Source organism: Protopterus annectens, chromosome 7.part0, assembly GCF_019279795.1.
Source record: "Protopterus annectens isolate FY-2018-M chromosome 7.part0, PAN1.0, whole genome shotgun sequence".
In the NCBI taxonomy this organism is placed as follows: Eukaryota; Metazoa; Chordata; order Ceratodontiformes; family Protopteridae; genus Protopterus; species Protopterus annectens.
The window spans coordinates 1,016,524,195-1,016,548,013 of NC_056739.1; the positions used below are offsets into that span (position 1 = coordinate 1,016,524,195).

The 23,819-nt window shown below is 39.6% G+C and overlaps 1 protein-coding gene across 1 annotated transcript in view; it reads right to left on the reverse strand.

The window, feature by feature from the left end:
• Positions 1-21,635, reverse strand: part of LOC122806827 (isotocin receptor-like) — a 231,401-nt gene extending 209,766 nt beyond the window's left edge. Inside the window, exons 1-2 of the mRNA XM_044077568.1 lie at positions 21,427-21,635; positions 19,332-20,535 (exon numbers count right to left, since the gene is read on the reverse strand). Coding sequence (XP_043933503.1) covers positions 19,332-20,271 — 940 coding nt within the window. The 5' untranslated portion in view covers positions 20,272-20,535; positions 21,427-21,635. The remainder of the gene's footprint in view (positions 1-19,331; positions 20,536-21,426) is intronic.
• Positions 21,636-23,819: the final 2,184 nt, after the last annotated feature.

Consider the following 23,819-nt stretch of genomic DNA (forward strand, 5'->3'; position numbering starts at 1 on the left):
TATAACTCTTTTAAATAGTAAACCTAGTTTATAAAACATTTGATGGTTCACAGTTCAGAGTATTATATTTCTGTGAAAGGACTTATGTGAGGTCATTCCTGTAAAGCTTACTGGGGTCAAGCTTTCTTATTTCTGGGATAGTCCTAATGGACCATGAAATATTTTGCCCTGAGACTTGGTATGCTTGTAGGTGGATAACCCATTCTAGCTCTCATGTTTCTTGCAAATCTCCTGTGCTGCTTTCCACAGAGCCATTGTGGACCTTTTCTATGACATGTGTGTTGAGTTTTGTATAATCCCTGAAGCCCACAGTAAGTCTAGTGACTGGCTTAGTCCTGTCTTTCAGGCAGATGTCAGACATGTTATAAATAATTCTCTTTTTGAGGGGGGGTTAATGGACTTTCCAATGGAAAATGCCTGAAGTTCATCATATTTAGCAAAATAAACATCATAGGAAGTATTGCAGTTATGGTGTTTCTTACTGTAATAGCTATTCCTTGTTGGGCAGCAAAAATATCCCTTGTGGCTCACCTTCGATAACCACATTGCCACAACAGTCAGGAAATCCTTCTGTGTGGCACACCTCATCACTAAGGCTTTTCACACAGAAAAAAGGAGGTCATTGTCCTACTCTACTCATCCCTCATTAGACACATTATAGAATACAATGCCCCATTTGGTATGTACCTCATAAGACATCTGCAACAACTGGAAAGGCCACAGAAATACCTCACTAAAAGAATCACAGGCCTAAAGCAGATGCCCTATGCTGACCATCTAAAAAAACTCCACCTATACTCTGCCACATATCATATACTCAGAGGCGATCTCTGCTTAACATACAAGGCCATGTCAAACCCAGAGCTGTTGGACATGCTACACTTAAAGAAATCCCAATCCCTTGGAGACACATGCTCCAGGGATCTAAACCTTGTCATCACAATGAACAAAACATGCTGGAGGGATAGGTTCCTGACCCAGAGACTCCACAGACTCTGGAATAGACTGCCCATACATGTCAAGCAGAGCACCTCTTTGGCCCTCTTCAAAAGGAACCTTGATGATTGGATGGGAGATAGGAAATTCACCCCTGGGATCACGTCAGTCACCCTGCTAGACAAGGGTCCAGGAAAGTAAATACTGTGGGAAGAAATAGTCAGGGAATTGTTATGGCTAGGCTTGTATAGGTCCTAGGGCTGATAGCCTAGTACCAACCTATGAACCTATAAAGATGCAAAACTTGTACAGAGGTGATCCACAAGGGAAGGTGCCTGGAATGTTCATGCTGTATTCTCGACGTAGTGCTTCTAATCAGTCCCTGATGTTTCGAACCTGGTGGCAAAGAGTGGTTCAGAGTCTAGGATCCTCTTGAATGACCTGTTCCCATTAAGTATGCTCTAGCGGGATAGTATGACATTTATAATTTCATTTGAGCCCATCATGTAGATATAAAGTCAAATTGTGTTTGAGCTCTTCTGTGTTCTGGGGGATGTTGTAAGGTTCAGTGGCAGGAACTAGGATGGTGCTTGCATTGCTCTCCTTGAGTATGGTGATGTGGTTTAATATTCCCTGGATTAAAGACCATTAATAATCTTGTTATATAAAGTCCCATTGGAGGTTGTCCACATTCTTTAGGAACAATTCCGTTTCCACTGACACACATGCAATGTGCACATGCTGAGATGTAGTTGCATTATGTATGGTAATGTGAGGGAGCATGCATGAAGCATGCAGCAAGAAATCAGCATAAATCAGTTTCCTAAATAAATTGTTGGAAAGTATAGTAGAGTCTTCTTTTTTGAAGATACTGTAGCTATATTCAAGAATTCAACCTTTGCCATCCTGTAGTAGGTCATGAAGTGCAGGAAGGACAGGGAGCTTTCAACGTGTTTAAAGGATAGTTCCAAGTTTTTCCAGTGAATATTTCAAGACCAGAAAGATGTCATCCATAAATCAAAGACAGCATCCCATCATGTGAAAACAAGGTGAATTACGCACTGCTTGGTCTTTCCATATTGCCAGATAACTGTTTGTCAACCTTAGTGACACAGTTGCATCCATGACAATTCCACGTATCTGTTTAAACCACTGCTTGTCGAAATAGAAAATGTTGTTTAAAAGAATGTCCAGTATTTCACCAAGAGCATAAAGTCCATGTTGGAATGCGTGTGTGTGTGTGTGTGTGTGTGTGTGTGTGTGTGTGTGTGTGTGTGTGTGTGTGTGTGTGTGTGTGTGTGTGTGTGTGTGTGTGTGTGTGCGTGCGTGTGTGTGTGTGTGTGTGTGTGTGTGTGTGTGTGTATCTATGTATATGCAAGCACAGACACATATACATGCACTAGAGTAGTCCAAATACAGGCTTTGCTGTATTCTGGACTTTTGGAAAGTTCCTGTGTTGCCATTTCCTTTCTTGGATAGAGGGAGGCTTCTTTGTTCACCAGTGGCAGTGGGGAGCTTGGAGCAGGCTATCTGTCCCTGGAGGAGTGTTCTCAGCACAGGAATCTGGTAGTCTGTTGGCTGTTTTGGGCCAATTTCTAGCTCTTTCAAGTCTGCCTGTATAAAACCCGCTGTAGCGCGGCTTTGCGTGATTTTGTGCATAGTGCTTCATCGAGCAGCGCCGCTTATTTGGGTTTGAGCCTTGGAACTGATCTAGTTCTCATAATAAACACCCTATTCCTATGCTAAAGCCTAGCACTTGCTCACTAAAGCAATTATATAAGTCAGCACTAAAAAAATTAAAAGCACTACACCCTCACAAACTCCCCTTGAGTAACTTGTTCCCCATTGGCCCTTTTTTTCAATTATAAAGGAATTCCCAATACTATTCTAGCATGTCCAAAGGTCAGTTGTCAATCTCCAGTCCAGCTGGTGAACCTGGGAATCTTGAGGCAATGTTACAACTGCCTAATGTACACAGACAACCCTCTCCTCCTCCCAACAAATTCCAACACATGTGAGAGATGCAACCATATAGCCAAACTGCAGGCTAAGCTCTCTCAACTCAGTACTGGCGTAACCAGTCAGGAGGAGAAGGAAACCACACTCACTACAATTCCAGTCTCACATAGACCTACCACGACAGCAAACCAAACACATAAACACACAAAAACATACTTGGAGGCTCTAAATAAAAATCTGCCTATGCAGCAGAGACCTCCAAAGCAGACACCCAAGCAACCACTACCCCAAAACAAAACACATGCAACACATAGCTCACAAAGCCAGTGTGCCGAACAGTCACAGCCCTTAAGGCTAAACAACACACCTGATACACTTGTAATAGGTGACTCTATCATCAGGCACACTGACGTCCCGCTCACCAGGCTGAACAAGGAGAAGGTCACGGTGAGCTGCCTATCGGGTGCTAGGATCCGCCACATAACACAAGCACTCAGGTCACTCCAAGGCAAGTACAAATATGACTCAATCATTGTCCATGCTGGTGTGAATGACCTGAGACGTACCTCCCTGGACTACATGAAAAGAGACATAGAGGAGCTCTCTGGGCATGTAGCCCAGGCCGGTATGACCCTGACCTTGAGTAGCATCTTACCCTCACCAAGAATGATGCCACAGTATGAAGACAAGATTATCAATTTCAACAATTGGCTTAAGTATTGGTGTCATTCAAAGGGGATCCAATGCCTGTCAGCCTGGGATGACATGCTCGACAAACCACGATGCTTCGCTAGGGACGGCTTGCACCTGTCACCCCTGGGCTTTCGGATATTGCCAAAGGCTCTTGCTACCCCCATAGTGCCTTTTTTAGGCAAGGCTCAAAAGACAAACCCACCTCCATAGGTATCACAAGGGATAAGAAACTAACAGTAATGCTACTCAACGCCAAAAGTCTAAACCTCAAGATGCATGCACTTGAAACTCTCCTTAGCATGGAGAACATCGATATCTGTGCAGTAACAGAAACCTGGTTCAGGACTCCCGAGAGCACCCCAGCACTACCAGGTTATACCTCATACCATGCTTTTCGGCCCCAAAACTTGGACCGAACCACAAAAGGAGGGGGAGTATCGATATTCATCAAAGATACCCACACCTCCAGGTTGGTGGCAAAGCACAAAGCATCAGAGACTATCCATGTGCAACTAACAGTGGGTAAAACTGCCTTCCAGTTTATAGCCTGCTACAGACCACCCTCCCAAACCCAGGAACCCCACTCGGCCTTCCTGAGAACACTGGAAAATATGAAGGTCTCTCCGAACACCATTGTATTGGGCGACTTCAACTACCCAAACATAGATTGGGAGCATTACTCTAGCTCCAACACCCTTGCCCAAAGGTTCCTAGAATTCATAAACTCAAATGCTATGGAACAACTTGTTACCACTCCCACAAGAGGGGAAAACATACTGGACCTGATCATCACCAACATGGGGACTCTATGCTCCAGACCAGAAGTGTATCCCTCACTGGTAAGATCAGACCATAAACTGATCTCACTGGATATTCACATCCCGACCCCACCCCCTGCCCAGAAAACCACAGTGAAAAACTTCTCTAAAGCAAATTTCACACTCCTCAAAACCGAGGTGGAATCCTTCAAAGCCCCCGGGCCTGTGGAAAATACGGCCCAGACCGCAGAATCCTTTATAAATGCATTCTATGAACACCTTCAGGAATGCATGGCTCATGCAATCCCAAATAAAACCAAGACCCAATCCTCCAAAGGCAGACGACCTGTCTGGTGGACCCCAGCCATAAACAAACTATACAATAGAAGGAGGAAGCTACATGGTAGAGCAAAATCCCTAAAAGGGAAGGCATCTCTGATCAGTATTAGCAAAAAACTAAGGGCACTCATAAAATCGTCAAAGGCCAGCTTCGAGAGAAAAATTGCACAGGACACTAAAGATAATCACAAGGCTTTCTTTAGTTATGTTAGGAACCTGGGTGGGAATTCCCAGATATGCTCAGAATTAGTCCAAAATGACAAAAAATACACTGATCCCACAGACATTGCCAACATCCTAGCTGACAGGTTCAGCACAAACTCCCCCCCCCCCCCAAAGGGCAAATATCTATCCCAGCAGAGTGCTGCCCCCCCGACATCTCAGATGCTCAGGTGGGAGCCGCCCTCTCCAAAGCAAAAAACACAGCATCAATGGGACCAGACGGTGTCCCAGGCTGCGTCCTACATGAACTCCAAGAAGAGCTAAACCCAAACATAAAACTACTGTTCAATTTCAGCCTTACTACAGGATATGTACCCAAAGAGTGGCGTACAGCAACAGTGGTCCCTCTCCACAAAGGTGGTGCCTCAACGGACCCTGGAAACTATCGCCCCATAAGCCTGATTAGCTTGGTCTGCAAAGCTATGGAAAGGATCATCATGGACCTCATAAATAAAGATATTGGGGACCTACAGACACTGGATCCTACCCAGTTTGGCTTTGTTAAGGGCAGATCCTGCCTCTTAAACCTGGTTGACTTCTTTGAAACAGTCACCAAGGCCATTGACGAAGGGAAGGTGGTCCACACAACCTATCTGGACCTCGCAAAAGCCTTCGATACAACACCCCACTCGGGCATTATAGATAAGCTCACCAGCTTAAATATAAACCCCTATGTCACTAGATGGGTTGCAAACTGGCTCAAGGACAGAACCCACATGGTTAGAATTGCTGGAGCCATGTCAGACTCCAAACCAGTTACAAGTGGCGTCCCACAAGGCTCAGTCCTGGGACCTCTCTTGTTTGGTATATATTTCTCGGAGGTACAGGCCAACACGGAAGGACTGTGGCTGACCAAGTTCGCAGATGACTGCAAACTGGGCGCCATAATCAACTCTCCAGCCGACACAAGCATCCTCCAAAAGGGCCTCATAGAAACAGACAACTGGTGCCAGAGCCATGGCCTCAAGCTAAACGCCAAAAAGTGTATAGTCATCCCCTTTGGCAAAAGCAAAGTGCCCACAAATTACCACATAGGTGGTAATCCATTAAGTACAGAAGAAGTCATTAGGGACCTGGGGACCCAAGTTGATAGCAATCTCTCATTTGACAACCACGTGGCCAAAGTGGTTAGAAAAACATTTTATATAGCCCACCTAATCATGAAGGATTCACATCTAGATTAGGGAGGTCATCGTGCCTCTTTACTCATCCCTCATCAGGCCCATAATCGAGTACAATGCCCCTTTTGGGATGTACCTTACCAAACACCTGCAGCAACTGGAAAGACCCCAAAAGTACCTCACCAAGAGGATCAAAGGGCTCAAACAGATGCCATATGCTGCCCGGTTAAAGAAACTCCAGCTCTACTCAGTGGCATACCGCCTGCTCAGAGGTGACCTGTGCCTGACGTATAAGGCCATGTCCAACCCGGAATTAAGGGACATGCTGCACCTCAAAAAATCCAAATCCCATCGAGCTACACGCTCGAGAGACTTGAACCTCAGCACTGAAATAAATAGGACATGCTGGAGGGACAGATTCATAACCCAGAGGCTCCCTTTACTATGGAATAAAATCCCAGTCCAGGTTAGGCAGAGTCCCTCATTGACTCTTCAAGAGGAATCTTGATGAGTGGATGGGAGATCATAGGTTTACCCCAGGTATCACTTCTGTGTCACTGTTAGACAGAGGCACAGTATACTAACCTCGAAAAAGGGCATAGCAAAATTAATTTAAAATGGGTGGCGAAAGCCAAACATACTCTGGCTAGGCTTATAAATGCCCTAGGGCAGATAGCCTAGTATGAACCTATGAACCTATGAACCTATGAACATATATATGCACATATATATAACTCAGATAAATATACTAAAATATTGTCATCCAGAGCTACAGTATATCTGTCTGGCTGTTGTAGCCAGTGCCATTCCTTATCTAGCTATAAGCCTAAGCTCCTGCTAGATCTGCTTTCAAACTATAACAAGCCACTTGCTACAGTTTATCTACAGTCCTATCCACATAAACAGAAATGGTGCCACAACAATAAATACTGGAACTGTACTACTGATTGAATGGCATCTTATGATTGTAGACCCTAACATGTTGCACCCAGGCGGTTGCCCCTTTTGCCCCACCCTAGCTGTTTCTCTGTTGTTGGGCAGAACAGCAAACTCAGTTGAAAAATAATAGATGACTTCAAAAAAAAAGTTGATCCTAAAACAAAACAGCTTTTTTTGCAGGAGGAAAAGCACCCTGTATCCTCCACACTCCCCTGCAGCTTACATACCCCAACTCTAATATTGCTCAACAGTAAGGAAAAGGGAAAGGAAATCTCCTCTGTGTGGTAGTCTCACACTAACTTCAGACTGACAATGTTCATTTTTTGAAAACTTGTGACTAGAGTAAACTAGCCATCCAATTCACAATTTGATGAAGGATTTGTCACCAAAAATAATGTAAACCATATACATTGCTCTCAACCTTCCATGTCCAAAATGAGGAACACTAGCCCTCATAATGTGGAACAATTGGGCAAAATGTGGAACACATACTAATGGTTTACTAACAACTTCAACTAGGAAGGTCATAGGATGGTTAAATATGCTGGTTTTACTTATAAAGAAGATCTTTTAATGAATTAATATGTTTCATTTCTATTTACAATGCATTTCACTTAAAAAATTCCTAACACTGAATGTGTTACAGAGTCTTTCAATGTGGAACTTTGAGGAACTTCGAGGAACAAGAACTTTTTAAGACCCCAAATGAGGTACGTTCCTCGTAATGAGGTACACTTGAGAGGTATGACCATATATGTGTCTCTGCTTGTGTATACATATATTTGTGTCTGTATATAAAGCCTAAGGTCCTGCTATTTCTACTATCCATCTACACACACACACACACACACACACACACACACACACACACACACACACTTATATGTACATATTACAAAGATGTGTGTGTATAAACCAGCACTCTGATGTGATAAAATAAAGCTTTCATTCCCCTGTGCAGTTAGAAAAACAGATAAATCACTTATACAAGCTTCATCATGATTCATTACTGTACTATTGAAATTAGAGGCTTAGGTAAAGGTTACTTTTTGCAATTATTGTGTTTAGATGTTTTTAATTATAATTGTTGTAGATGAAATCAATCAATGCACTGTGTCTCAACTTCATCTGTGACCTAATGTAATATACTTATATATCTATAGAGACGCAGACATATCACTGTAAATTCCAAGGAGCATTGGAAGAACTGTTTTATGCAAAAAAATGTTTTACTACAGCTATTCAGCAGTGAAAACAACTAACCTTCTTGCCATTCTAGTGTCTGACTGAACAAAACAAACACAGCACTTTGGTTTGCAGTTGTATAACAAAATCAACTTTTTTGCACAGTACACATGGCACACCCAATAAGCAGACTATACCCAAAATATTGTAGGTCTTGCCAGGCCTCGGTTCCAGTACTCTTTTGTAGATAGTTCCAAGCAGTGTGTAACACCACACATTAGCAGTAAATGGCATGATGTGCTCCTCAGTTCTAGGGTCTTCCTTCCTGCTTCTCCTCCAGATGAGGGTTACTTCCTAATTCTGTCCCTCCACGATACTTACTTTTCTGCCACAGTAATCAGTAATTAAGCCGTGTTTATTGACTGTTGCAGAGTGTTTCTTCTTTACATGTTTGTGAAACGTTTTCCACACTCTAGGGCTTACTTACATAGGTACATTACCTATGTTCTAGATTTAACATATTGCAAATACACCACTCCCAATGCAAAATGCAGTGATTTGGGACTCATAACAATTGGTCGATACCATTAAATAGCCTGTAGGCATTTAATTTGAGAAGGCTGGGCCTGTAGCTTATTAAACTCTGAAACCTTGGGAGCATATAGTACCCCTGGCACTTCATAGTGCCATCAGTCAGCCGGGTCTATAACAGTTCACCGAAATGGCTGAAGTTTGAACACCATATGTTCGAACTTCTAACCACAAAGTACAAAAACATCGAAGTCTTAGAACAGCGATTTTTTTTCCAAGGAAAACAATCACTGTTCCAAGAAACACACACACAACACAAGCACACCAAAAAAAACAGCAATCCACACACAAACAGTTAAAATCCTACATTTAACCCTACACTAAACTGTACATACACTACTATCTATCCACTTACCTTAACCCAAACCCTAACCCTAAGGTCCGTCACTATCGCACACTCACCTGACCCGAGCCCTAACTCACCTATCCCACCTTAAAGTCTGTCACTATCGCACACCCACCTCACCTGTGCCCTAATCCTAACTCACCTAACCCGGGCCCTAACCATAATGTCCACACAATCACACACTTACCTGAACCCAACCCGTAACTTCCCACCACAGTCCTGAAAATCGTGAGGCCACAGAACTGGCCCACCAAATTCTTTCCCTGGGAAAGAATTTGGTGTTCTGCGGCTTCACGATAATCAGTGTTCAAACTTCACAGTTCGAACATCTGGTGTTTGATCGTCAGCTGTTTCGACGGACTGATATAGACCCAGTCAGCCTACTCAGATACTGTACTGCAGAGCGATCACCTTTCAAACTAAAGTGCATACCTAAAAGTAGTATTTCAAGGTACAGAAGGCCTATTTGTAAAGCTAGCCATTCTCTTTTAATGGCTGAGTATCTTCATTTTTGCATTTTTGTCTTCCTGATTCTGCAGTACACTGGGCTCTCCTGCACTTAAAAGTTTTGGGATAGCACTGCTCACTAGCATACCTCTGATACATTGTTAAATAATACAAATTCTTTAGTAAAATCAGGAGTCACTAAAAATTCAGAACACTGGACCATTTTTAGCACTTTTGCATTCATAGTAAGTGCTAGGCAATCAGTCGGCAGATGACTTCAAGCCTAACCAAAAACCTTATTCAGAATTTCCCTCTAATCTCAAGGAAAGATTTGTTTGTTTTTCAATTGAATTGCACAGGTTACAGGTCACACTAAAGGTGGGAACAGTTTTGAAATTATTTATTGTGGTCTCATTTTTTTATATCACAAAAACCTGGCATTTTAACAGGGGTATGTACATTTTTTTATATTCACTGTACATAGAGTAAGTCCATGTGAGGTGGGACAGACTGGCAGACTTGGCGATTGAGGGGAGTTTATGTGAGCAACAGATGATTAGCTCTGAGGGAGCAAAACATAGCTTTAAAGGTACCCCTTTAGGGATAGCCACTCTGTAAAATACCATGACTAGTTCTCTGGTAGTAGCACTGGCTTTACCTGTATGTGATGGCAATGCTTTGGAAGTTTGTAGTGTAGGCTAGGATTAGTAGTATTTACTGCTATCCATTACTACAGTTTACTAGTGATCCCGTGATGTCCCTAGCTGTACATTCAATCACCAGATGAACTCATAATACAGGACCACAAGCTAGAGTCACTATTAATATCCTATCAGGTTTGGCACTAGAAAGTGATGTAGAATGCCTTTCTTTTCTTTCCTAGAGTTAAGCAGTTATTGTTACATCCTATTAACTTCCTACACATACAACCGTTTTTATATTCTCTTTCTTTCTCGGTATTTAAAGCAACATCTTCATATTTTGCACCTTTAAATTTTGTGTAGCTGGCTTGTAGTCCACTAATTAGGGTTATTTTTCTCTCTTACCTGTTTGAGAACAAATATATAGCTTCTGCCCTAAACCTCAGTGCCACTGCAACTTCTTCTGTGTGTTAGCCTGCAGAGTGAGGTAAGTTACCTCCTGCTTTATTGTCTTTCCTTTCTGTACAAGCCACGTGACTGTTCTATTTTCTTTTAGGTTGCTCTCACTCTGACTTAATATGAGAGGGTACCAAATACAAAACTTCTTTTCCCTCTCTGTTTTACCGTACCTCTGTAAAAGATGTCGCAGAACAAACTTTATCTTAATTTTTATTTTTTTTCTTACTTGCAGATACCGCTTACTGAGAGTCTGACTTTTACTTTACACAATCAGAAATGTTGTCAGAACTCTGCCTAGATTTCCCCATCCAGTCTTATGCTGAATACATTGTATTACTATACCTCTTTCTTAAGTGTATCAGTTTGCAGCACTGTGTCTGCAGATTTTTCCCTCTTCCCACCCTTTTCATGGATACAGGGAAAACATATTACATTGTGAAGCAGATGACAGGGTATAGCCATAGTAGTATCAGTTTTCCTATTTCTACAAGTGTGAGGAGATTCTCTTTTCTGTCACCATGAATTCATATTATCTCCACTACTAATTATATGCTTACACACTGGAAGAGCCTTGACATGATTGTTTGATATAAGGCTTTATTGTCAGAAGACCTTCAAGAATGCAAAATTCCTTTCCACACATAAATTCCCTATTGCCTGTATATTCATATTGGCTTATTTGAAACTGGAAATGGTTTTAGCAGCAGTAATGTTAGCCGGTAATGTTTTTCCAAAAACATGTGGAACTTACAAAGAGAAAGAAAAATCCATTTTTTATACTTTTTTAAACTTAGTTGGATAATTATTCTTCTGGAATGTAGCAGGTTTTGGATCTCTCTTAAAAAAAAATACATCATACTTTACTGGCTTGGTTTTAATATGATGACATAATGCCCACTGAGTGATTCTAGCTGTATTATTACACTCCAAAAGAAGAACTTCATTTATTGCACCACAACAGCTTTCACATTTCTGCCATAAACACTATCTTCAATATTAGTGGTACAGAACTCCGCAATCTAACCCCTTCCACCACATATGAAACAAGTTAATGCACCACTTGCTAAATTTTGTTTTACAGAATATGGCACATTTTACTGACATTTTACACACAGAAGCAGAAATTACATTTTAAACAATGGGTTTTACTACATTTTACTAGCTGATTAGATTGTGTCATTTCATAAAAGATCCACTAAATTTACTAGCTTATCAGAGTTCTTAGCATCACAATAACATACCCATTTATTATATTACTTGATAATGCTCTTTTAAATCTGTCTAATGCTAAAAGGTCTAATATTTTCACTTTACTTTTGTTGTCAGGTCAAGCTAGAGGTTTAAAATATGTTGTAAAGCATGCATCTGTGCCCTTACCAGTTTGTTATTATTAAAGTCCAGTTATAACATTTTATTCCTTGTACTTTAAAAATTATCCTAGCCTACTGTTAATTAATCATATTCTATGTAATTAGTTTCTTCCATGTCCACAGATGTTTTCATTGCATCACATTATAGCTGGGATGGCAAGATTTTTGCCGAGTCTGCTCAGTTCCAGTTTTCTACAGTGATGTAATACTCAAAAACAACAGGGCACAATTCCAGGTCATCCTTTATAGTTCCTTCACAGCGGACACAGTCTTGGGTTTGGCAGCTACACAGCCAGAACAACTAACTGTTGCTATAGCTGGAAAAGAGTCAGGTCAGTTTCCACTTTTGACGCCACAAGTCTTTTCAATAAGCCATGCCTGGTTGGGGTCAAAAGGAAAATACTCAAAGAACACTAACAGAGATGCACCTGGGACACAAAAATAACTTCTCTGTAGGGATCACCCGGTATCTCAAACATAGCTTACACTTGGCAGCACAGGTACTGTAAAGATCTATAAACGGCAAATCCATGGTCAAATGCACATGCTCACACCACCATTGGAAAGTACAAGAAACACTTGGGGCATGTTGTTTTTTTTAAAAAAAAAAATGTTTATTGTAAATATATAAAAGAAATAAAAAAGTAACATCTATTCTTAGCTTTCCATTTTCAGCCTGAACAAACTAAAACCACCCCTTCTGCTTGCAGCTGTAGAAAACAGAAATCTAGTTTTAGAATCGCACAGTATAGATAACCCTCATAATCCCTCCAGTAAGTGGGCTGTATCCAAAATATTTTTGCTGAATGGCTTTCCACAGACCTCATTTCCTTTTCTGTGTTGTAAATACTTTCACTGGTAAACCTCTGCACATTAGCCCTTACTGGGCTGAGATATTACATATTTGTAGGGTCTTCTTTCTTGGTACTTGTCCAAATGAGAAATTAACTTCCTGATTCTAGGCCTCTAGGCTGTTTACTTTTATACCACAGTAAATAATTAGGCACCTGTTTGTAAGAATGATACCATACTCCACACTGCAAACGACTATATTCCAGAGCCAACACACTATAATACATGCAGATAAATACACATATATGTAGGCACACATACATGGATGTATATGTGTGTGCGTTTGTGTGTGTATATATATATATATATATATATATATATATATATATATATATATATATATATATATGGGTCTATGTCAGAAGATCAAGTTTTCAGAAACTCACAATTCATATGCTCAAGACCATGTGATCAGGTTTCTGAAAACTCAAACATCAAAAAAAAACCACACAAAAAAGACAAAAATCTACCTTTTTTACCTTTTTGCAGGGGGGCAAGCCCAGCTGCAACCCCAATGTGGAGGGCTGTGCTCCGCACACCCCTTGCAAATTATATATACCAACTCCGAAATCACACTACAGTGAAGTAAAGGGTAAATTTCCTGATCTGTACTGTACCACAATCTCCATTCAAAAGCTTCAAGTTTTTAAAAACTCGATCATATGGTCTCAACCATATGAATTTTGAGTTTCTGAAAACTCAGTCAACTTACTGGGACCCATATATATGGGTTTACTTCTGTTTGTCAAAAACACACTTTTTTGACAGACAGAAAATCGAACCCCCACTTAAGTGAAAGTGCACTACATCAACAGTGCACTTTTACAAAAGCCGATTACAGCAGGGATAAGGACATATATCCTGTATAGTATATTTAAGTAGGAGGGGGTGTGGGGGCACAGCCCCCCACATGGGGGGGTGCAGGGGAGCTTGATCCCCTGCAAAATAGTGTTTAAAGTAGTTTGTTTTGAATTGGCTTTTGCGAAAGTGCACTTTTGATGTAGTGCACTTTCTCTTAAGTGGGTTTCTACGTTTCTTGTTCGAGATTATGAAATTTCAATTAAGTAATGTAGACCCATATTACATATATATATATATATATATATATATATATATATATATATATATATATATATATATATACACACACAGACACACACACACACATATATATATATATATATATATATATATATATATATATATATATATACATACACACACACACACACACACACACACACACACACACACACACACACACACACACACACACACACACACACATATACACACACACACACACACACACACACACACACACACACACACACACACACACACAAACACACACACACCATACGCATACACATTTATACAAATGTATATTTTTATGTTTTGCAAAATCTATCATGTGGTACACTTTCTGTCAAATCGTATGCAGTCATTTACTTTCTCTCAAATGTTTTATCTATAACTTAAATGCATACACATATTTTATCACACATCCATCTGTATCTAATACCTGTATCTGTTTCTCCATCTGTGTGTATGTGTGCATATATATATATATATATATAATTTATCTATATATCTGAATATATATTTAATTATCTAAAAAAAAATGACCTCAAAACAAGTTTTTAAAAAAGCAGCAGAACACACATCCTGTCACACACTGCTATGGATTCTCTAAAACAATGCTCATTCAATCAACATTAAGCAACAGACACACAAATAACACAGTAAAATCAAACACACCAAATGTACACACTCGTATGTCCCATACACAAGTAGAATAACATACTACAGGCCACGTGTACACACACGGACACACAGACACACACACACACACACACACACACACACACACACACACACACACACACACACACACACACACACACACACACACACATGCACGTGCACATGTACACATACCAACGAATGTAACTAAATACATAGTATTTATTGGGAAATGGCAATCCCCCTGTAATACCCATGTGGAGACTGCACCCTCACAACTTATATTTACCAGCTAAGTGATCATACAACTGTGGGGACAGGTCATATTCTCAGTCATGCAATTTTGCATAATAAACTGTCAAATTTCATTCAGCTGAGTACAATGCTCATAAACATATCCCTTTGATGGATTGGGCCAGTTTGTCTTCACTCTATAACTGCTGAAGTGACAATGTGCCATAGGGATGTGCCTTGTATTTGTGACATAGGGTTGCTTACGTTTATGATCAGGATTAGCTACGCAAGTGCTTTGTGCATTATCAGGTTAACAGCACAGAACATCAACTTTCAGGGGACATGGCTACCTGCTAGGGAATACATGGAAGTTGTAGCTTTAATGCTGAATACTTCCCATTGTTTTCATTTGATTTACTATTATTCTGGGGATGAAGGTGGCAGACATTTGCAGCACTTATTATTTTGTGAAAGTTTAAAGCTGTTTTGTTGAAGTTCATCCTAATTTTATCCTTCTGAAATCTGTGTATTTGGCTTGCAGGGTAAAATTTTATATGGAATAACTATTCTGTCAGCATGAGAAATAGTAGTAGTTCAAGTGGCTATGAAGTACTAAACATTATAGATATTTGGAATGACTCTTTGTAGTAGCCAATTCAATCCAAAGTATAACCCAGATTAAAACAGAAAGCACATGAAGCAATGATGAAAAAACTTGTTAGAAAAAACAAACCACACATTTATTGCCTAAAGTTAAGTGCTTTTGTCCCCTTATGCTACTGGGACTTCATCAGAACTACTTGTAAACACTTCAGTTGAATGAGTTTTTATGTCATTGCTTCGTGTGCTTTCTGTTTTAGACTTGGGTATACCTCGGGCTGAATTGGTTATTTGTTTTTGTTAGCCTGAGGTTCTCTCGGTACACGTTGGTTATGACTCTTTGTAGTACATACAATTACTACCAGAACACTGCATTGCTTTATTAGCATGGGTAATTCTTCCATGTATGTAATATAAATACTTACACACACAAGTTTGATTAATAATTTAACACGAGAACACAACTTTTACATCTTATGTATGTATGTGTGTTTGTGGGTGCACACACGAATATATACACATGTATATTTGTACATACATATAGCTGTTCTGCAGCTTTTCATAACAGAAATGAAGTTGAAATGGAAGGGGACCACTCCCACCTGTAATACTGTGAATGATTGTTTAGCTAGCAGCCCAGGTTACAGAGAGCCAAAAGTGAGGATGAAACATTATAGAACTCGAATCCAGCTTTCCTCTCCAAGGAGGAACATTTTAAACCTGACAAATCACTTCATTTGACACCTACAGTGTGTACTAGGCTGTTTTTATTTTGAGAAGGTATAAGAAATTAATTTCTTGTATGCTAGCAGACTGAAGCATTTATTTACACTTGCACTGAATAAGAACTCCCAGTTGAGGATCCTAGGTAGAAATAAGGCTAAGGCATAAAGAAAAGCCCTTCCACATGCAAAACGTCAGCAGTCAGAACTTTCACCCCGTAGCTCTCATCCCACTTTTCTCCAGTAATTCATATTACAAAAGTAATAAATACATTACTGGCACATGCACCCTGTTGCCTGCATCAACAAATATTTACCAGTGGGCATAGAAAAGTAATGATGGTCGAGAACACTGATATTACAAGACAGTGACATGCATCTGAACTTTTTGAAGTTTATAAACATTTAGTTACATTTGTAAACCATTATGTAAATCATCAAAGCACTGACATCACTTAAAGAATATTTATTTTATGCAACATGCATAGAATTATTTGGTTTGCTGAAAAAATATTTACTTCTCTAGTTTATACTAAAGGCAATGTTGCAAATTGCTTGATTAATAATTTACAGTAATGGACTTTAAGCATGCCCTTTCAGACACATACACTCCCCTCCTCAGAACGATTCACCTTAATAAAAATTCTGACAAGCAAAAAAAAAGTAGATGCAATGCCTAGATCAAATCAAATCAAGCGCATTAACCAAAAATAAAATACAGATTAAGTACTTTCACTCATATTCAAAGGAAAGTAATATCACAAATGACTTCACACATAGATGTGCATAACTGCTAATTTGTGTGTATCATCTGTCAGTGTGTCTATATGCATGCAATGGTGTGTGTGTGTGTGTGTGTGTGTGTGTGTGTGTGTGTGTGTGTGTGTGAGTGAGAGAGAGAGAGAGAGAGAGAATGCCAGTATATGTCTATATCTGCATTTGTATGTGTATCAGGGTATGTGTATCAGTGTAAGTTTTTGCATGTAAGTGTGTTTGAGTTGTCTGTGATTATTTCAGATTTATTTCTAACTTGAATGCTGCTTGAGGCTGGGATGAAGAAAGGGATAACTAGGGATGAGGGGCATGCTGAGATACAACTCAAGCAAACTTCTTGGGAAAGGTACTCACTGAATAGAGGATAGAACTATTAGATTCTTAGTAGGTGCTGTATCTCTTTTTCACACATATATTGTGGGAGCACAGTTCTGAAGTTAGCTAAGAAGATCCAGAAATAATGCACACACACACACACACACACACACACACACACACACACACACACACACACACACACACACACACGTGTACACAGCAGGATTTCCAGCCACAATAACAACAGAGAGTGCCCGATGAAAAGGATGGTACTCTTAACAAAATCTGAATGGTGACAATCAAAGCATAACTGTAAGTGCTCCTCTCTGTCCATATGTAATGTTATGGATATTAACTCAACTTTTGTGCGAATGACAGTGTTGATGCAAATAGCAACTGTTTACTCAATCACAGTAGAGGACTTTAATTTATGGTAGACTCAGCAAAACACTCTTAAAAATATATGTTTATGCTAATGAGTACATGTCCATTGTGTGCATTAGTGGTGCCATAATCAGAAACTTCTGAATTTGCGCAAAATTCATGTGCCACTAACTCCTTAACCAACTAAACTGTCCCTTACATGGTATACAGCCTGTATATTAGCATTAAAGACGCAGCACACACTCTAAATCATAATAATAATCATTGATTCCATCTCTAATAATATATCTGGCACGCATTATTCTCACTACGGTTACCTTATCTGTTCACTCACGTACCAATTTAATATGATCCATGAGCCTAAGAAATGGAACATCTGCTCCCTCGGCTAGGCAAAATGATGTATTTTTAAAAATGAGGTTGCACACTTGGGATAACCTAATGTATGCCACGTAACAACAAAGGAAAAGAAAAAAAATATTTATGAAAAAATCTCTTCACACCTTAAACTTCCTATCGCCATCTGATTCCTAATTTATTACAAAGTTGTTGATTTGGTAGAGCATTAGTAGCCTAGCCCCGGCAATTCCCACAGCAAGTCATTTTCGTAAAGGATTGTGGGCATCACCTGTGAGGTGTATTTACGGTTATCCATCCCTTCTGGGACGGATCTGTAAAGGATTAGGGAGCTATTTTGTCTATCCTGCCAGCAGATCTTATTTATCTTGCAGCGGGGGATTGATTCTTGCACAGATGTTAGTGGTGCTTATCCTCTATTTTAATCCTACTGTTGTCTCCGCCAGGAGAATGTGTGATATCATAATCTTCCGACCAGATAAAGTTATGAATATACCTAAGGTCGGAAAAAATAAATCTAAATTTTGTAATATTTTTGATTAATGTAAGCTATCAGCTGTGCTCTTTAATCAAGCGCGTTTTAATCTAATCATAATTTGCTTTATTGTGGTCACTTTTTGGTCAGTTATAAAACGTGGATGGGACACGGCAGGTCGATTCCTTAAAGGTACCAAGAATTTAAAAGGACTAAGTCATTATGTGCAAAAACATTGTTTCCAGTGCTGGAGGTTCTTGCATACCTCCCAAATGTCTAGGTTTTCGCAGAATGGTCAGAATATTACTTATATTTTTAGTCTGTTTACCATACATCAGTGGTTTCCTGGCAATCCATTGAGGACTGAAGTCACTTAATAATGACAGACGTTCTAATTTCAGACTACTCACCTTTTGGGGAAATGCAAGCTTAGGCAAAACCTGGTATTCATCTAGCAACGTTCTAAGTTTATAACAGCAGTATTTACAATTGTATCCTGATTTTGGTACGTTGTCCCTCATTTATTTTGGCAATGTCCAGAATTCTTGAGCTAAAATGGTTGAGATGTATAGATTGTAGTCACACAGAAACAGGAACACCTTCGTTTACAAACAGCCAGTATATATGCCAGAAGTGGTGAAAATATTTTCCTCTGAACACCATGCCCAACCTTTTGCTGTATAACACCCTATCCCCAACCTCCTGTAAGTTATATACTACTTGGGGAAGTTGGAAGTCCTTAGAATGTGCCCCAGTTTAGTTTGTTGGATGAATATTGGGGCAGTTTGGGAATGGGACCTGTGTTATGTATGCTACTCGAGAAATTAAAGTGCGTACAGTGTGTTTAAAATACAATATTTTACCTTCCTGTGGAACATCTGGGTCCCAAGCTGACAACATTTGCACAGAAAAAAACGGAGTCCAGCATACGATGTAAGCCAGCACTATAACAAAAGTCATCTTCACTGTTCGGATCTTGGCTTTTGAAATCAGTTTCACACTGCTGACTCTGGACAGCATAGCTCCCCTAGCAGGTTTAGTGGCCATGACCATGTTGGGTTCCCGTCTAGTCTTCAGCTTAGCATTTTGCCAAATCTTAAAGCTAATGAGTCCATAGCAAACAGTGAGGATTACAACAGGAATAATATATACAGTTAGTGTTATCCAGGTCACGTAAGCTTTGACACCCCACGGTTGGATGAAGTCTGCCCAGCAGTCATACACCCCGGCGCCCATATGTTTTAAAGAAAATATATGAATCTGAGGGATGCTGAACAGTAGACTTATGATCCATGAGACAATGACAGACACGCGATCTGAACGGCGGTGCAAAGATCTCAGGGGTTGACAGATGGCAAGACACCGATCTATAGTCATTAGAAGGAGCATATAGGTGGACGCAAACATCCCAACCACTTGCAGGTATTTGACTAGTCTGCACAAAATGTCCGGCGCATAGAACCTGAAGGTGATATCCCAGATGAGCTGTGGTAGCACCTGGAAGATGGCCACCACCAGATCTGCAATGCTCAGGTGTTTCATGAAATAGTACATGCGGGGTTGCTTGTTGGTTGATGTGTGGATGGCCAAGAGAACACAAATGTTACCAGTCAAGGCGAAGAACAGGATAACAGAGAGGACAGCGACCTCCACTTTGGCCGCGTCTTCATTGCGCAGTAGTGGGTTGCCAGAGGTATTCCTACCCCCGGTTTTATTTTCAAGACTAGAGTTCTCCAAGGAGCTGTTCATGAACCAGATGGTCTCACTAGTTATGTACAAATTCTCCAGACCTGCTGCTTCCATCTCTTCTGGTCTACATTAAAACAGTGCTCATGTTCATAGCTTGTAAGTGGTCCTTATTCTACTTGTCTTTCTCGTTTTTATTTCAATGCGTTCTACATATCTTGCAGTCTTTACTCAAGTTTATAGGAAGCCTTGCCCGCATCATTGCAAACATTCTCAGTTTAATTGCAGTTTATGGGGTTTTCCTCAACAAACAAGTTTCCAGCCAGAAACCAGCAAATCTATGTGAGCAAGCAGATCTTCCTTATTCGCCCCTCAGCGCACCTGTAAATCAAATGAAAAAATGAAAGTTTAGCAGAGCGATTTAACAGCTGCAAACAGCATCTCCGAGCATTTTTTTCATGATTACTGAAATACCTGAATTGAAAACAAAAAAAAAATAGCTGGTACAGATATTAGCAAACACTTTATGATTATTTCATGCATGTTATAATACTTTTACTTTCTTTGTCATTAATATGTTTTACCTGTCAAAGTTTACAGCCTGCAAAATATTGGTTTAATATACTAAAATATTCTATACATACATTGTACTTACTCTTACCGTTGAAAAAGGTCTGTGAACCAGTTCACCGATAACAAAAGAGTACTTTATGTATGCATCTCTCTGTATCTATCTATACACACACATGGACACAGATGGATAGAAATATATATATATATATATATATATATATATATATATATATATATATATATATATATATAACCTCTGTCTATATGTCTATAACAGTGTGTCTGCGTGTGTGTGTGTGTGTGTGTGTGTATCGCGCCGTATATCTACTTATATACAGACATATGGATGCGTGAAAGAGAACGACATATATATAAATTAATACTCACATGTCCTCATTGAAAACGTAAAACACTTTTTTGACCTAATTTTCGATTTGAAATTAGTTTAGTCGATAAAGCACTATATTGATTGTAATTAAGATGTATAAGGCAGGATAAACTCAGAAAAAAAATGTACTATTAAAGAAATGTAAACTGCACTTAATCTACATTAACAAAACTGGCTGCTGGAAATAATGATCCATTACTTTATTACACTTACAGCTTCCAACTTTTTCTTTCTGCATTACTTTTATATGATGTATTGTCTAGCATTTGCACTTAGAATAAACACGTCCGAATGCTTCAGGAAAAAAGTACCTTGTTAGAAACTTTATGCCGTGTACCCCTCTATCCTATACTCCTGGTAGTTTTTGCAAGCATTTCTTATCTTGGTTTGTTTCTGTCCATCTGCAGACAACCATTTAGAATACTCTGGGTTGCTGCGCGCCGTTCCCTGAGTTCCCTTCTGGTTGAAGACCGCTTGCAGGGGTGAAGAGCTCCAAGAAACCGTCCTATGTGCAGCTGGGAAGCCCTTCTCCTTGGTTTTATTTAACACCAAGTGAATGTGAGTTCAATAGGAACTGTCTGGCATTTCGTCCACGAGGGAGTGCTATTCTCCTAGTCTTAGCAAGGGGGAGCGAGGGAGAGTCTGGAGAGAGAGAGAGAGAGAGAGAGAGATAGTGCGCTTTGCAAAGATGCACGCATTCATATTTAGAAATGCATACATCTTGAGGTAGAGAGGCTGCTTATTACACCATAAAAAAATAAATTAATTGCATGCATGCGTAAAATGGGGTTGGCTTATATTCATGAAATAATTAAACTGTTATGTAATTAAGTACCTCGAAATGATATGGACAGGTTTAGTTCTCTGTCGTCAACTGTCTTCATTTGCTGCTTGTGTTACACAGGCAGCTGTTAGAAATGGCAATAGCTGTAAAATGCTGATTTTCAGAGTCGTCCCTGACTTTGCCCCCTAATTTTGTTTTCTCCTTCCTGAAATGCGCCAGTTCTTAGCAAATCAGCAAGGAGCGAAGTAACTAGAGAATCAGTAATTGTTTAAATAAACTTTCTATCCATCAGATAATGCATTGTAATACACTGGCATGTTTCGAGTGAATGACACATATGAATAAAAGCGTCACTGATTTGGAGTATTTATTCCTAATTATCTCTTTGGGTAATTGGCTGTTTGAAAAGGTAGACAGCTGGGATATGGCTGAAAATAAATATCCCACTACTGAATACAGAGCAAACTGCAAACAATAATAACAGGAACATGACAATATAGGCTGGATCATTTTCTCCTTTTTTTCTGTTTGCACCTGCTTTTGCGTTATGTGGGGTCTGCACATGTGGCACAGCTGAGCTACTTTTTAATGCTGTTTTTCCCGCGCACTGAATGGGATTAGTAATAGTTATAACTGCATTTGTGCTTCTGTCTATCTGCCTCTCAGACGAAAAGGTGTGGTTGTTATATTTTTATTAGTCAAAAAATGATCACCTGTAACTACATTACTACTTTACTGACTTCATGGAAGGCAGTTGTAAATCACCAAACAGGCAAATTACTAAATGCTCTAAAAAGCAGGTATGGTAACTGCACTGATAACTGGGTGTGGTGAAGAGGATGATCCTAAATTGGCATGTAGAGTATTTCTGCTGATTACGCTGGTCCAAATATTAGTATAAATGGACAGACAGATGGATTGACAGCAAACATGGAAACATGGCGCCAACCTTCATTCACATGGTTAACTTAATTCGGGATATGTGTTTTTGTGTTAAGAAATATTCATAGACATCTTGTAAAAGAGCGCTCCATCACAGTGATAAATCAAGCCCTTCCCTCTTTCCCACTTATACCCTAGTTAGATTCGTTTACTTAAATACAATGCAAGCCAGCACGTCAAAATCTACTGCCAATCATTAGCGGACCGGAGTCCCGCTGTGGCGACCCCTAACCGGGAAAAACCGAAAGAAAGAAAGAAACTAACAATCCATCAAAGTACCGTATAGGATCACATGTCAAACCCAACCAATCATTGTTGGTTCATCAGCTGTCAGTAACGCTTTATACCTGCTAACTGAACCTGTAAATTGTATATAGTTCAGTCACTTTTTCCAGTTTATTTTAACAATATATTCCTGCATATGGCATGGGAACCTTAATAAATCATAAGTAATTATTCCAAGCTTCATCGTTTGTGCATCACAGGAACCTTATGTCGGACCAGCAAGTGAACTTTTCAACAATGCAAAGAATTAAACAATACATATTGGAAGACATGCAATTGTCCCCATTCAGCTTCATAGTCAGTGTCAGTGACCCAAGTGTTCTGTTTTATACCACTGAGGAGTCCCTCCTGAAACATTTTTAATAAATAAATTCATATGACTTGGTTCAAAATCTGAAAATGACCTAAGGAGATGAGACAGGATTTCATGCATTTTGATGTGGCCCATCTGCATGGTCACATACCACAGACCAAATTCATTTTAAAAATACTCGACAAATTATTTCTTGTTAAACAATCTTGTTCAAATATAGACATATATTACCACATTTTGAAGTACAAACTCAGTGCAAGAAAATCACCATATGGTATGCTTGTTGCATTCAATGAAATTAGACTTAAAAAAAAGTTATTGCTAAATGTCTTGTCTGGGTGAGGAGGGACACATCAATAATTAATTTAAAAGTTAATTTT